This window comes from Lepus europaeus, chromosome 9 (genome assembly GCF_033115175.1).
Source record: "Lepus europaeus isolate LE1 chromosome 9, mLepTim1.pri, whole genome shotgun sequence".
NCBI classification, from domain to species: domain Eukaryota; kingdom Metazoa; phylum Chordata; class Mammalia; order Lagomorpha; family Leporidae; genus Lepus; species Lepus europaeus.
The window spans coordinates 32,000,387-32,013,677 of NC_084835.1; the positions used below are offsets into that span (position 1 = coordinate 32,000,387).

The 13,291-nt window shown below is 49.7% G+C and overlaps 2 protein-coding genes across 5 annotated transcripts; both read left to right on the forward strand.

The window, feature by feature from the left end:
• The first annotated feature begins 864 nt into the window (after nt 1–864).
• On the forward strand, nt 865–6,847 carry RPP14 (ribonuclease P/MRP subunit p14). Of its 4 annotated transcripts, none has more exons than XM_062201169.1 (6): nt 865–1,022; nt 3,647–3,744; nt 3,861–3,945; nt 5,634–5,710; nt 6,163–6,241; nt 6,758–6,847. In XM_062201169.1, exons 2-6 carry the CDS (start codon nt 3,668–3,670, stop codon nt 6,812–6,814), a joined length of 375 nt encoding a protein of 124 aa, XP_062057153.1. In that variant the 5' UTR covers nt 865–1,022; nt 3,647–3,667; the 3' UTR covers nt 6,815–6,847. The 4 variants fall into 4 exon arrangements, with proteins under 4 accessions (XP_062057153.1, XP_062057154.1, XP_062057156.1 ...); XM_062201170.1 differs by lacking the exon at nt 865–1,022 and adding an exon at nt 1,119–1,259; XM_062201172.1 differs by lacking the exon at nt 865–1,022 and adding an exon at nt 1,276–1,435.
• Nucleotides 6,848–6,901: 54 nt separating this feature from the next.
• HTD2 (hydroxyacyl-thioester dehydratase type 2) lies at nt 6,902–9,509 on the forward strand. Its single transcript, XM_062201168.1, has one exon. The coding sequence runs from the start codon at nt 6,917–6,919 to the stop codon at nt 7,421–7,423; it is 507 nt and encodes a 168-aa protein (XP_062057152.1). The 5' UTR covers nt 6,902–6,916; the 3' UTR covers nt 7,424–9,509.
• The last annotated feature ends 3,782 nt before the right edge of the window (nt 9,510–13,291 follow it).

Consider the following 13,291-nt stretch of genomic DNA (forward strand, 5'->3'; position numbering starts at 1 on the left):
ACAAGGTGACGTGTGTAGAATTTTTTGCACAGTGCCTGGCACACATTAAGCACTTGAGAAATACTCACTGTTGTTACTATTATTGTTGTTATTATTAAATAAGTCCACCGAATTCCCAGCACTCAGAATTCCCAGCACCTAGGGCTGGCACTGAGGGGCAGCAACGGACGCTGGCATCCCACATCACAGCACTGCTCTGACTCCTGGCTGCTCTGCTTCTGGTCCAGCTCCCTGCTAATGCATCTGAGAACTCAGCAGATGACGGCCTGGGTCCTTGGGCCGCTGTCACCGGTGTGGGAGACCCAGACGGAGTTCTGGGCTCTTGGTTTCCGCCTAGTGGCTGCTGTGGCAATTCGGGGCGAGAACCAAGGAGTGGAAGATCTCTCTTTCACTCTGCCTTTCCAAATCATAAATCGGGGGGGGGGGGGGGGGGGACACACAAGAATAGTGCTGAGTGCATAACAGGCGCTCAGCGCGGAGTTAGTGAACAAACGTATGGATGAAGCTTGGCTTACGTTTGGAAACAGGACCAGGTGGGTCTTCGTGTCCACCCAGTTAGAGCACCTCCTATGTGCTGGCAGCCACAGGGGACACTGAGGACAGGTGCTGTCCGTCTTTGGGAGGTGCCGGGTACAGCAGTTCAGAAGCGGAGATGCTAGACATCTACTGGCTGAAAAACCGAATGCATGAATAAATGAATGCCAGGAAGCACGTCCCGCACTCCGAGCACCCAGCGGCGCACCCAGGTTTCTCCCAAGTGGACACTAGAGGGCGCTGAGCTCCGCAGGGCTCACATCCCGAGGAGGAGTCACGCCTGTGTCCTGGGGCGGACGCCGCGCGGTGACGTCACATCCGCCAGGACGGCACGCTTCCGGGGGCGGGACAGGAACAAGCCGAACGAAAACTTACCGGGAGTTTGCCGGGCCCAGGCGCTGGCAGCCCCGTGGGGGCTCCAGAGCTCGGCGGATATTCGGAGCGAACCGGAGTCAGAGGAGGGGTCTTGCTCGTCCAGCCGAGAGCAGGTAGGCGGAAGCCCGTGCGGCGGCGGTTGTGTTCCGGACGTGCGCTCCGTCGGCCGCGCGGGTGTCCCCGGGGCGCGTGCGCCGGGGTGAAGCGACCGGGAGGGAGGAGCCGGGCCGCAGCAGGTGCTGGGGGCTCCAGCCGATCGTCCTCCCCGGTGTCCGTCTCGACTAAGCGGGACCAGGGGACGGTGTGCTACATCAGCGGCGGTCGCCACTTGGAAACGATGGAAAGCGCAGGTCCCTAAGTCGCTGGGGGTTGACTTGTTCAAATAATTGAGTGAAAGTGTGGAGACCGCCTGCCGTATGCGGGGCCCTGTTGTCGGTCCCTGGAGAAGGGCAGTGAGCCAGACGGAGCCGTGGACACCCTGCCGGGGCAAGGAGAGGAGGAGGGGGAGAGAGACCGTGAACTGCGGGTCTGTTACTAGTTGGCAGACGCCCTGGGTGGGGGGTGGGGGGTGGGGGGGCGAACAGGGCCCGAGGCGGGGCCGGGGGTCGGCGCAGTGTTAGGATGGGCCCCGAGCCACGTGGAGGGGAGTCGGGGAAGCCTGGAAGGAGGCGGCGGGAGGAAGGGCGGTGCAGAGCTGGCCGGAGAGCCTGGTGCGTGCGCGCGGCCCGTGTGCTGGAAGGGACGAGTGCGGGCCGTGGCGGGAGCAGCGGTGCGGGGTGCAGGAAGGGCCTCCCGGCAGGCGCACCCGGAAAGAGTTTGGCCTCGCCCTGGACAGATCCGGAGGCGTGGCGAAGTTCGGAGCAGAGCAGTGATGTACCCGAGTGGGGTCTGGTAGAGTCTGTGGCCGCTGGGGAGGGGCCCAGGGGCGGAATCGGAGACCTCTGGTACCGGCAGAGCTGTCTCAAGGCTTCCCTGCCGCCCCTAGGAAGGCTGGCTTCAAAGGCGAAGTGGACCGTGACTCCAGGCGTGCTTCCGTTTGGTGCGAGCCTGGGGACCGTGCCAGGCTCGTCTTTTCTTTCAGAACAGCCTGCAGAGGGCGCTGCTGTCACTGAGGAGTCCGGTTTTTGGCGAGCTCATGTGTTCTATGAGTTTGGAGAGGTGTGGTTTGTTTTTGTTTTTTTTGTAATATATGTATAAGGTAAAACATCGTTTGATCCATTCTTGTGTGCTGTTACGTGGCATTAAGTGTATTCTGACTATTGGGCAGCCACCATCGGTATCCGTCTCCCGAATGCCCAGGGTCTGACCTCAGACAGCAACTCCTTCGAGGCACTTGGAAATGCTTGAGAAAGCACCTATCATGTGCCAGGCACTGAAAGAAGTAGATGCGATTTTTGCTGTTTTTGCGCTTCTGGTTAGGCGGGCCTCTGGTGGCAGGTGGACGGTCACTGTTTGTGCTGTCCTGAAGCCAGAGGCGCAGTTGAACATAGGGTCCCCCGCTGCCGCCGTTCTCTGAGCTCTGTGTCCTCCAAGCCAGACACAGAAAACGTTGAGGTCTGTTGAATGGATGCGTGGATGGAGCTCCTGCCGTCCGACTTGTGCTTGTCTCTGGAGCGCTTCGTCTGGAAATGGACCTGAACCTGAGAGGTTTTGAAAATGCTGGTCTGGATCTCTGTGACCTTGGCCAAGTCTTCTCTGTGCTTGGGCCTCAGTTTCTGGGTCTCGGCAGTGGGGAGCCCAGATACTAAGCAAACAGGCAGTGTCAAGATGTCCTATAACGTGCGCACTCCTGAGAGGGCGTCAGAAGGGCGCAAGGGGGAGGCCGGGGGAAGAGGAACCAAGCAGGGCAGCTGCCTGCGGGCCTTGAGCATGCTCTTGAGTTCTGGGAAGGCCCAGACCTCAGAAGTGGCTCTGAGTGCCTACCCAGGAATTCCTCAGGCTCTCACGGAGCTGCCAGGTGGTCCTGCCCGGACCTGACCCTGGGCTGAGAGCAGGCTCACCTGGAAGCAGGGAGCCAGCTGCTTGTTCATGCTCTGGGCTGACTCAGAGTAAACCAGAAAGGGGCCCACAGGTCTCGGGTTTGGCTCCTTTATGTTTTCATTTTTTTCCTCTGGATCCAGAGGCACCATTGCAGGGCGGTCTTGCCATGGCAGAGTAGGTAGAGCCTGGGCCCGGTGCTAGCCATGAGGGCAGTAATAGTTTCTGCCTCATAAAATCGCCTTGAAGGCGCAGAAGCTAAGGCATGTGAAGTGCGTAGTGCATACTGGGTGCTTAGTAAGGAGAAATGGGAGCTGGCCTCGTTACTGAGGTGGAAGTGAGGGCAGTGGTCTGGCTTATTGAACAATATAGCAGCTTCCTTGTATCTGTGGGGTAAAAGTGTGAAAAATAGCATTTTAATTTTTAACGGTTATTTATTTGGAGGCAGAGTGATGGAGAAGGGGGCAGAGACAAAGAGAGCTCTTAGCTGTTGATTCGCTCTACCCTGAATGGCTGCAACAGCCAGGGCTGGGCTGGGCAGGAGCCAGGAGTAGCAGAGTCCCAAGCACTTTAGCCATCCTCTGCTCCTTTTCCAGGTGCATTAGCAGGAACCTGGATGAAAAACAGGGTTGCTGGGGTTCAAACTGGTGCTCCAATATGGGATGCTGGCATTGCAGGTGGCAGCTTAACCAACTATACCACGATGCTGGCCCCAAGAGCGCATGTCTTGGTAATCTCCATCCCTCTTGACTTGCTGTAGGTGTGATCAGCATTGGAAAGGATGGAAGCCGAAGAGAGCTATTCTCAAAGATTTTCGCGCACAAATCCCTCCGACTACCACTACATGAAAGTCTGCCTGTGAGTTCAGTCTCCTAAGTTCTATTTTAAATTACTTTTTAATGGACTTGAGCAACATAAAATTTAACATAATGATGTCTCCCTCTTTCTTTTTTTCTTTGTAATATTCCTTGCAGAGAATTTGAAGAACACGGAATTGGACTGAACGCCGCACAGTTCAAGCAGCTGCTTGTCTCAGCCCTGAAGGAGCTGTTTGGGGAGGTAGGGAGTCACTAGACGTAGTGGGCAGTCTGACATTTCTTTGTAAGAAATACAGAAAGAACACTTTCCAAATGTTATTTTAAAACTGGATTTGGAATTGCAGAAGCTGACTTTTAGAAATCAAGAATTTGGAGCAGGTTTGTTCTAATGTGCCTTCTATTTGACAAGGACCTTGTTAGACAGATGTTGTGTTCCAGCTCAGAGATACTCAAGGTATGGTCCCAACTTGACAGCTTGCAATCTTTTAGGTTTATTTGTTTGCCAATCTTGAAGATAGGAGTTCACACCAGAACCAGCACACCACTTCCATTGATGAGAAAGCTTGTAAGAAGGTGTGAGTAAACTAAACATTCAGTTGCTATTCGTTCTCACAGACCAGCACCTGGGTCAGCTCGTCTTAGCATTCACTTGAGAACAGAAATAGAAATCTGAAAGCTAAGTGAGAAGACAAGACAGGATTCTCAGCAAATTACTTCCTGGTTCATGTATTGTATCAAAATTTGCTAAGTTCCTTAGAAAATATAAAACTTGTACTCTGTAAAAAACCTTGCTAAGAGGGTGAAAACACAAATTACAGACAGGAAAATGGTGTTAATAGATAAGTTTATTTTGGTGCAAAAAATTTTGAAATCCATGCATGGTTTGTCCATAATAGGCATTTTCCATGAACTTTTTGAACTTCCCTTGTGTTTACAAAGCACATATCCAACAAAGGACTAAAATCTAGAATGCAGAAAGAGCTCTGAAGACTTCATAGTAGGTGTGGGTGTTCCAGTGTGGTGCGTCGATCTGCTGCTTAGGACGCTTGTATCCCATATGCAAGGGCCTGAGGTCTAGTCCCGCCCTGCTTCCCATCAGGCTCCCTCTAGTGCGCCTGGGAGGAAGCAGGTGGTGGCTGAAGTACTTGGTCCCGTGCTACAGTGTGGGAAACCCAGATGAGACTGTACTGTGGTCATACAAGACCCTGACATTGTAGGGAGGCGAGGTGAAGGGTGCTTGGAACCTCCTTGTACATTCCTCCGTAATATTCCCTGAGTCTATAATTTTTCTAAATAAACTTTTTAAAACCTGTGCACCTTCTGTGTCAGGTATGAAACCTGATTCCTGGATCTATACCTGTAAACAGATGTGACCTCTGCCTCACAGTCTAGTGCTCGTGGTTCTGAGATAGGAAAACGTGTCCAGCACTGACAGTGAGGAGGAGGCGAAGGAGGAAGAGTGGTGTCCAGTGGGGGAAGAGCACAGCGAGCAGATTGAGCCTCATGTTGAGGATCTGGGAAGGAGCAGGTTAAACTAAGATGAGGAGGCATCAGCACATGAAGAGGTTTGAAAGGAACATTCTAGGCAGGGGAGCAGTAAGACAACTCAGTACCAGCACCATTGAATAGGATGCTGCTTTTCAAAGGTGGCTCAAGTATTTGGGTCCCTGTCACCCCTGTGGCAGGCCTGGAAGAAGCTCCTGGCTTCCTTAACTGTAACAGCCACCTGGGGAGTAAACCAGCCAATGGGAGCTCTCCCTCTCCTTCTCTCTCTGTCCCTGTAACTCTTTCAAATACCTAAAATACTTCTTTTATTAAAGATTGCTGTTTGTTGTAGAGGAGAAAGACTCAAAGAATGGACAGGGTTAGTTGTTAGAGTTGAAGAGTAATGATGATAATAGTCTGCTAATAGCGTCCTCTCATACGTAGGTTGGTGCCGCCCTGACCTTTGACGTCCTCACCTATGAAGAGAAGACCTTGTCAGCCATCCTGAGAGTATGTAACAGGTACGGCAGCTAGTGGGGCATTTCTAGTATAACAGGGCAGGAAGACTGGTGGGGAGGTGGAGCGAAGATGCTCTCTTCTGAGAATGAGAAGAACGTGGTTGTGTGTTCTGAGCAGCTTCTGGGAATTTGAACCGGAGTGGATGTGAACATTCACTGACCAGCTGCTGACCATCTGTAGAGAGAAATGTGGGATTTGGTAACAGTTAGAGGGTTTCCCGGTTGCTAGGATGACTACAAAGTCAGAAATGTGCATTTTAGAAACAGTCTGACTGGAGGTTCATTGATTCTCTGTGACACATTATGCTTTTATTTTGGGTTGGTAGGGGTTGTTGATTTATTTAAATGAGGCTTTCTAGTAAGAAAGCAGCCACTTGAGGGGCCATGCAGACAGAAGTGCTGGGGAGGTAATGTGGGGACAGAGCTGTATTTGTGTTTCCTTGATCTTCCTGCAGTGGGCTTGTCAAATTGTGGAGCTCTCTGACCATGGTAGGATCCTACAAAGGCAGCAGGTGTGCTTTCCGGGTGATCCAGGTAAACCATCCCCTCACGTCCCCCACAAGGCTGCGTGGTGGTGAGCTGCTTTTCAGCGTGTATGAGGGAACTTCAAAAAGTGTATGGAAAAAGAAAAAGGGTTATTTAGGTGCAGAAACGTTTTGAAACGCATGCCTAGTTTCTGCATCACACTGATTCCCCGCTGACTTCCTGAGGGGTCCTCCTGTGTGCCATTCTGTGCTCGAACAAAGCTGGGCTGGTTCCCATCGTCTGGCTGGGAAGAAGCGTGGAGTCCTTCAGTGATTTGGGAAAGGGGAGGCAAAGCACTCCGAGTGCAGAGTACAGGGGAGAGGTTTGGGGATAGATACGGACTCTTGTGATAGAGGCTTAATGTTTCCTTTAATGCTGATGCCTCGTGTGCTAGGTCTGTTGTGTCTGAGCTTCTCACCGCTTGTGTAGCTGAGGTTGCACATGATAGTGCCCTGCCTCAGCTTTGTTTGCCCTGTGAGTGCTGTCTCCTCACGAGGCTGTGTTAACTCTTTGTCTGTCTTATAGGTTTCTCCATTTCTCCTTGCGTTATCTGGTAATAGTAGGGAACTCGTATTGGATTGAAATGTCAAGTGCAGACACCTTCTTCTGCTGTCAGAATATTCTTTGGCGCCCGCCTAGCATCTGAAGGCAGAAGCAAGCCAAGAGCCGCTGTGGGTGCTGAAGATGTTCCCCGTGATCTGCAGCCCTCGCCTTTGGTGGGGTAAGCTCCAGCGGAGCATCTGCCTGAGTCGCCCTGTGCTGAGCGGGCAGCGCTGTGAGCATGTGCACATCCGAGTTGGAGACCGGGCCGAACTGAGCAGGGCTTTCACTCAGAGCGACGTGGCTGCCTTCTCGGAATTAACGGGCGACGTCAATCCTTTGCATGTAAACGAAGAGTTTGCGAAGCACACCAAGTTTGGGAAGACAATTGTGCATGGGGTGTTGATCACTGGACTCATCTCAGCGCTCCTGGGCACAAAGATGCCAGGGCCTGGCTGTGTGTTTCTTTCCCAGGAAATTCACTTTCCAGCGCCTTTATATGTCGGAGAAATTGTTTTGGCATCGGCGGAAGTGAAGAAACTGAAGCGGTTCATTGCTATTGTTGCAGTGTCGTGTCGTGTAGTAGAAAGTAAAAAGACCGTTATGGAAGGCTGGGTGAAAGTCATGGTCCCAGAAGCTCCCAGATCCTGAAGTAGGTGTGCAAAGGTGCAAGTTCAAACCCAAGAGCTGCAGTTACTAAAAAGCACCTGGCTTAACAGGGACTGTCTCTCTTCCCTGGGGGTGGCCTGTATTAGGGGAGGGGTGTTCGAATGTGCGCTTGGCCATACGTGCCACAGGCCAGAGTCTGTGCCCCAATCCATCTTCTGCTGAGACTTGCAAACTGAAAAACTCCTGGGAACGTTATTCATCTAAGGCTCAGCTTTGGGAATTTCAAACCCAGACGTGTGTTTGTTAGCACGAGTGTGCCCTTGTGTGTGCAGGAGTTTCTCACAGACGTCGCTAGTGGCATGCAGTAATAGGAGGTGTTAGTTTCTGAACATCTGCTCTTTACCAGAAGTTTTCCTGGGCCCTGGTTTTCAGTCATTTTGGGGTCAGAGTTCATAAATGTGACTGTTCACACCAAGACGACTTCTTGTCCCCCTTCAGTGGGACCCACCTTTCAGGTTTCCTGTTACTGCAGAAGGGTTCATGTGCGGACTTGGACTTGGTTGTGAAAGCTGCCTGATTTAGTAAGTGGTAGAGACACACAGCACATGGGGTTAACATGGGAGAGGATGGACACAGAGAGGTAGACATGGGGCTGACCTGGGGGTGAGATCGGCCCTGCTTACAGTTGAACACATAACAGGCCAGACTTTTAGGGTGATAGGCAGTCTCTGTTAGTACTCTGGGTAGATAATTAATGCAGAGTTTTCATTTTAGGAGTCCAGATTTTTGCCCTTAAAAATGTGCCTGTGCTTCCTGTTGTATAAGTATATGCTTATTGTAAAGAAAAGAAAGAAAGAAATTAAGAAAAATGTATGAAGGCCACAAATGCAAAATTCTTAAGAGTTTGGGGATACTGAAGGGGAAACGCACCTGATGTGTTAATATCAAGTGCTTAGCGCCAACACCGCTGGTGCTTTGAAGATGAGAGCCTACAGCACCCTCCAGATGGCCCACCTGTACAGCCTTCAGATGCTAACTCTGCTGCTAGATGTTTTGATTAAGATGATCAGGTGTAACTGGTAGGTTCCCGTGCTGGTGGTGAAGTAGATTTTTCAATTTTGGAGTGTTTTTTTTTTTTTTTACACAAAGGGGAGCAGTTGAATGGATTACTAGAAGCAATCATTCTGTTCACTAGAGGACAGGGATGCATATGAAGTGAATACTTTAAAACTGAGCTCGTCACTGTGGCATAGCAGGTTAAACCACTGCCTGCAGCACCGACAGCCCACATAGGCAGCAGCTCCACTTCCAGTCCAGCTCCCTGCTAATGCACCTGGGAAAACAGCAGAAGATGGCCCAAATATTTGAGCCCCTGCACCCATGTGGGAGACCTGGATGAAGCTGCTGGCTTCGGCCTAGCCCGGCCATGGCCATTTAGGGTATGAACCAGTGGATGGAAGATTCTTTGTCCCTCCCTCTCTGTAACTCTGTCACAAATAAATATTTTTTAAGAAAAAAACTGTTTAATGCTATTCCATGCTCCAGTTTATGAAGGTGGGAAGAAAATGCTCAAGTCAACGTGAGGAGCAAGGGTGCTGTTGTGAGTCCTGGAATGGGCAGCTGGTGCAGGCTCAGGTGCACCTAAAGGAGACATTTATAGGTAAACCGCTAGATGTGCCAAGAATGTTACTATAACAGAAGATGGAACTCCAGACCAAGACTGCTTGCTCCTGTGCAGCCTGTTCCTTGGGCCTGGCAGCAGCCTTAGAATCATTGAGTGCACAGATGGAGAGGGAAGTGATCACAGCATCAATACTCAGAGCGGATCGTTTCCAGCACCCAGGGAGCCAGTTCTCTGCGTTGATGCTAATCCTTGAAACAACTCTGGAGTTAGTGTCCTGTTTTACAGGCATGGAGTTAGAATGATGCTGTGTGACTTACCCAGGGTCGTGCCTCTAATAGCAGTAGAGTTGGGGGTTCCAGCAAGGCCTTGCCTGGCTTCCAAGCCATTCTTTTGCCATCACTGTGGATCTTAAAATGTTTCCATTACTGGAGCACTATCATTTTCTATAATGGTGTCTTGTTATGTGGCATTAAAAGCAATTAATTGCAATCATTCTGTAGAATTGGTTTTACATTCAGAACGTTCCAGATCTTATTTCTTGCTCTCCTTAAGCTTTTCATATATACTATTACTGGATGGCTTTCATCCGTGCCTCTCACCTCCCCACCCATTTTCTAAGTTGACATTCAGTGGATATTTGTCCTCAGAGCAGAATTGGTTTAAGAGATAGTCTAAAGAGAGCAAGTTACATGTAGGCTAAGTATGGGCAGAGAAAGCAGCTATTAACTGCTGTGGCTTTCAAAAGTCGCTTCTCAGTGTGAGCACTTCAGCCTTTTTTATGCTCCCTAGGAGTTAGGCTCTTTGATCTGTAAGTCAATAAAAGTTGAAATAGGGAAGTAGACAAGAAGTTACTGATGCATCTCAGTAAATGATGATTTTTCCTTTTCACCCAGAGCTGAGTGACTCTTAAGCCACTCACGCTTTGTTAAAGCTGACTGTAGGCCAGCGCCGTGGCTTAACAGGCTAATCCTCCACCTTGCGGCGCCGGTACACCGGGTTCTAGTCCCGGTTGGGGCGCCGGATTCTATCCTGGTTGCCCTCTTCCGGGCCAGCTCTCTGCTATGGCCCGGGAAGGCAGTGGAGGATGGCCCAAGTGCTTGGGCCCTGCACCCACATGGGAGACCAGGAGAAGCACCTGGCTCCTGGCTTCGGATCAGCGAGATGCGCCGGCCGCAGTGGCCATTGGAGGGTGAACCAACGGCAAAAAGGAAGACCTTTCTCTCTGTCTCTCTCTCACTATCCACTCTGTCTGTCAAAAAAAAAAAAAAAAAAAAGCTGACTGTAAGGAAAAACAGCCAAGTGACCTCATTTTGAGCCAAAAAGTGTGTCTTCTAATGCAGGCTTGGGAGAGCCTTAGATTAGGAAGTCCTCTCCCAGGTAACAGATGTGGCTGTGATGGTACCAGGTCACATGTGGGAATGCGTACAAAAGCAGTGACTGGAGTATCAGGCCAGATCGTGCCAGCACTTTCCACACAGGGGCATTCTAAGACTGCGGTTCTTGTTTGATTACCACAGAAAGAAATACTGATCTTCAGCAATTTCAGCCTAATGTACTGGAAAATTGCTTAACAGATTTTTATATTCTATTAGAAGCATTTCCATATCAGTGAGATGTCAGTCATTTCCCTTTTTTCGAAGAGCGACTCTTGAGTGGCAGCAGGGGAATGCCTCTGCACAGCCACCATTTGTCTTGTGGGCCTGACGTGCACATTCATCTAAAAGAGTGGCTAAGTGCACACCAGCACCTCTTAGGTAAGTGCAGGTCTTCATTTTGTGCTGAATTATTAGTCGTTTTTCTTTTGTGTTCTTAGAATATGATTCAGAGACCAATTTACTCCCAAAGAAAATTGCTGCTAAATTACATCTATTAAGTTTTTATATTAAAACCTGTTCTACCAAGGGTTGCCTGTCACTCTGGACGAGTGTGCTATTGTGAACGCTCATGTGTTGGCATAATTTAGCAACTAGCTCTATCTGAGCAGAGTGAGGGCACTGCTGAATGACGGGCTGTGCGTGAGTACTGTCTCCAGGGTCCAGATGTTTCACTTTGTTCTCTGTGCCTTCATTTGGGTCACGAGTACATGAATTCTGAGCATCTGGGTAGAAATTTTGAGTTGGAACAAAATCACCCGCTAGAAGAAATGATTTAAGTTCAAAATCATCAGAAACCTAAAACTGATATTTGCACATGTAAGAAAAAAAGATGAATAGAAGGCTCCCAAAACAAGTTATTTCCACGAGTGAGTGAGTTACAAAGCAGTTCAAATGACCTTCTTATAAACCCAGAAAAAAACTCCCCTGTGATGTGATGGAAAGTATCAGCACATAAAGGAAGTGAGAATAGGGGCTGAATTTTGATGGTTTATTGACAGGTCATGAATATTTAAAGAGAGAACATCACCTACTTTGGGGGCCATGCTGGTTAAGAGACACTTTTTCATGAGCTTCTAGGATTTGATTTCATAGAACAGTTGCCAGGCCCCCCAAGTCCTCACTGAAACTCATTATCTTCAATCAATCTGGCCCAACATGGAGTTGTTAGATAAACAACCTGTCAGCCATCCAAACACTTGGCAAACAAAGATGAGTGGTTTTTTTTTTTTTTTTCCTGCTAGCCCTGAGTGGTTGTGTACATGGCCAAGACTGAGGTTGCTGTATTCCTCATTAGTTTAGCCAGCCAGAGACTGCAAGCAAAGCTGATTTGATTTAGAAACCTCTGGTCTAGGGAGGGTTTCCCCACATTCAGCCTGCCCCACTACACTGATCACATGGGGGCAGGTGGCGTGGCACAGTGGGCTCATTTGCCATGTGAGACGCTGGCATCCCATGTTGGAGTATGTGGCTTGAGGACCAGGTGCTCTCTGCATCAGCTAAGTCTTGCTAAGGCCTTGGGAGGCAGTGATGATGGCCCAAGGACCTGGCCACAGTGGGAGTTCTTGGCTCCTGGTTTCCGCCTGACCTGGCCCTGGCTGTTGTAGACTCTCGGAGAGTGGACCAGCAAATTGAAGATCTCTGTCTCTCCCTCTCTGTCCCTCTGCCTTTCAAATTAATAAAAAAAGGAAAAAGAAACACAGAAATGTGCTTCAACTTCAGCCAAATAGACGTCGAGGCTTTCCTGGAATTTGGGGCTTGGTTCCCAGGGACCTTGGATCCCAGTAAGTCTAGGATCCTCAGGATCGCTGACACGGCACAGATTTGAATGGATGAAAACTGAAACTTGCAGCACTATTTATTTTGAAAGGCTTCCTTCAGAGTTTATTTCAGGCTACATTCCATCAAATACCTAATTTCTCACTTCCTTAGCAAGGAAGATGAGGTGAACTCTGAGCTTCACTTCTAACTCCTTTCCAGTTCTCTTCCAGAAAGTATGCGAATCCGTTTCACTTCAACAACTGTCTCTCCTGCTCTCTGCTGTGCGTTCTCTCTCTACCAGTCTCCCCAGGTCATTATCCATGTCACCGTCCTGGATTCAGCCTCTGATTCCAGCTTTCTGAAAATGTGCACCCCAGGAGGCAGCAGGTAATGGCTTAAGTAGTTGAGTCCCTGCCACCCACATGGGAGTCCTGGGTTGAGTTCTGGGTTCCTAATTTTGGCCTGGTGCAGCCTTAGGTCATTTATGGAATGAGCCTGGGAGATAAGTCTGTCTGCCTCTTTTTTTTTTTTTTTTTTTTTTTAAGATAGAGAAAGATGGCAGATAGAGAAAGGTCTGCAATCGGTGGTTCACTCCCCAAATGGCCACAACAGCTGGAGTTGGGCCGATCCGAAGCCAGGAGCTTCCTCCAGCTCTCCCATGCAGGTGCAGGGGCCCAAGAGCTTGGGCTGTGTTCCACTGCTTTCCCAGGCCATAGCAAAGAGCTGGGTCAGAAGTGGAGCTGCCAAGACTCCAACTGGTGCCCATATAGAATGCTGGCACTGCAGACTGTGGCTTTACCTATTCCATCACAGTGCTGGTCCTGTGTGTCTGCCTTTCAAATAATTTTTATAATCCTCAGGGTTGAGGTTTTCATTATCTCAGTTTTGTAGATGAAGCTAAAGCAAAGAGAGGTCAGGACTGAACCCTGAGAAGTTTCCTCAGATCCTGGGTTCTCAACCATGACCAGCACTCTTTAGCTTCCTCTTCAGTTGTATATGTGTGTGTGTGTGTGTTTTAAGATTGATTTCTTTATTTGAAAGAGTTACAGAGAAGCAGAGAGAGAGAGAGAGGGATCTTCCATCCGCTGGTTTACTCCCTACATGGCCCCAATGGCCAGAGCTGTGCCAATCCAAAGCCGGGAGCCTCCTCCG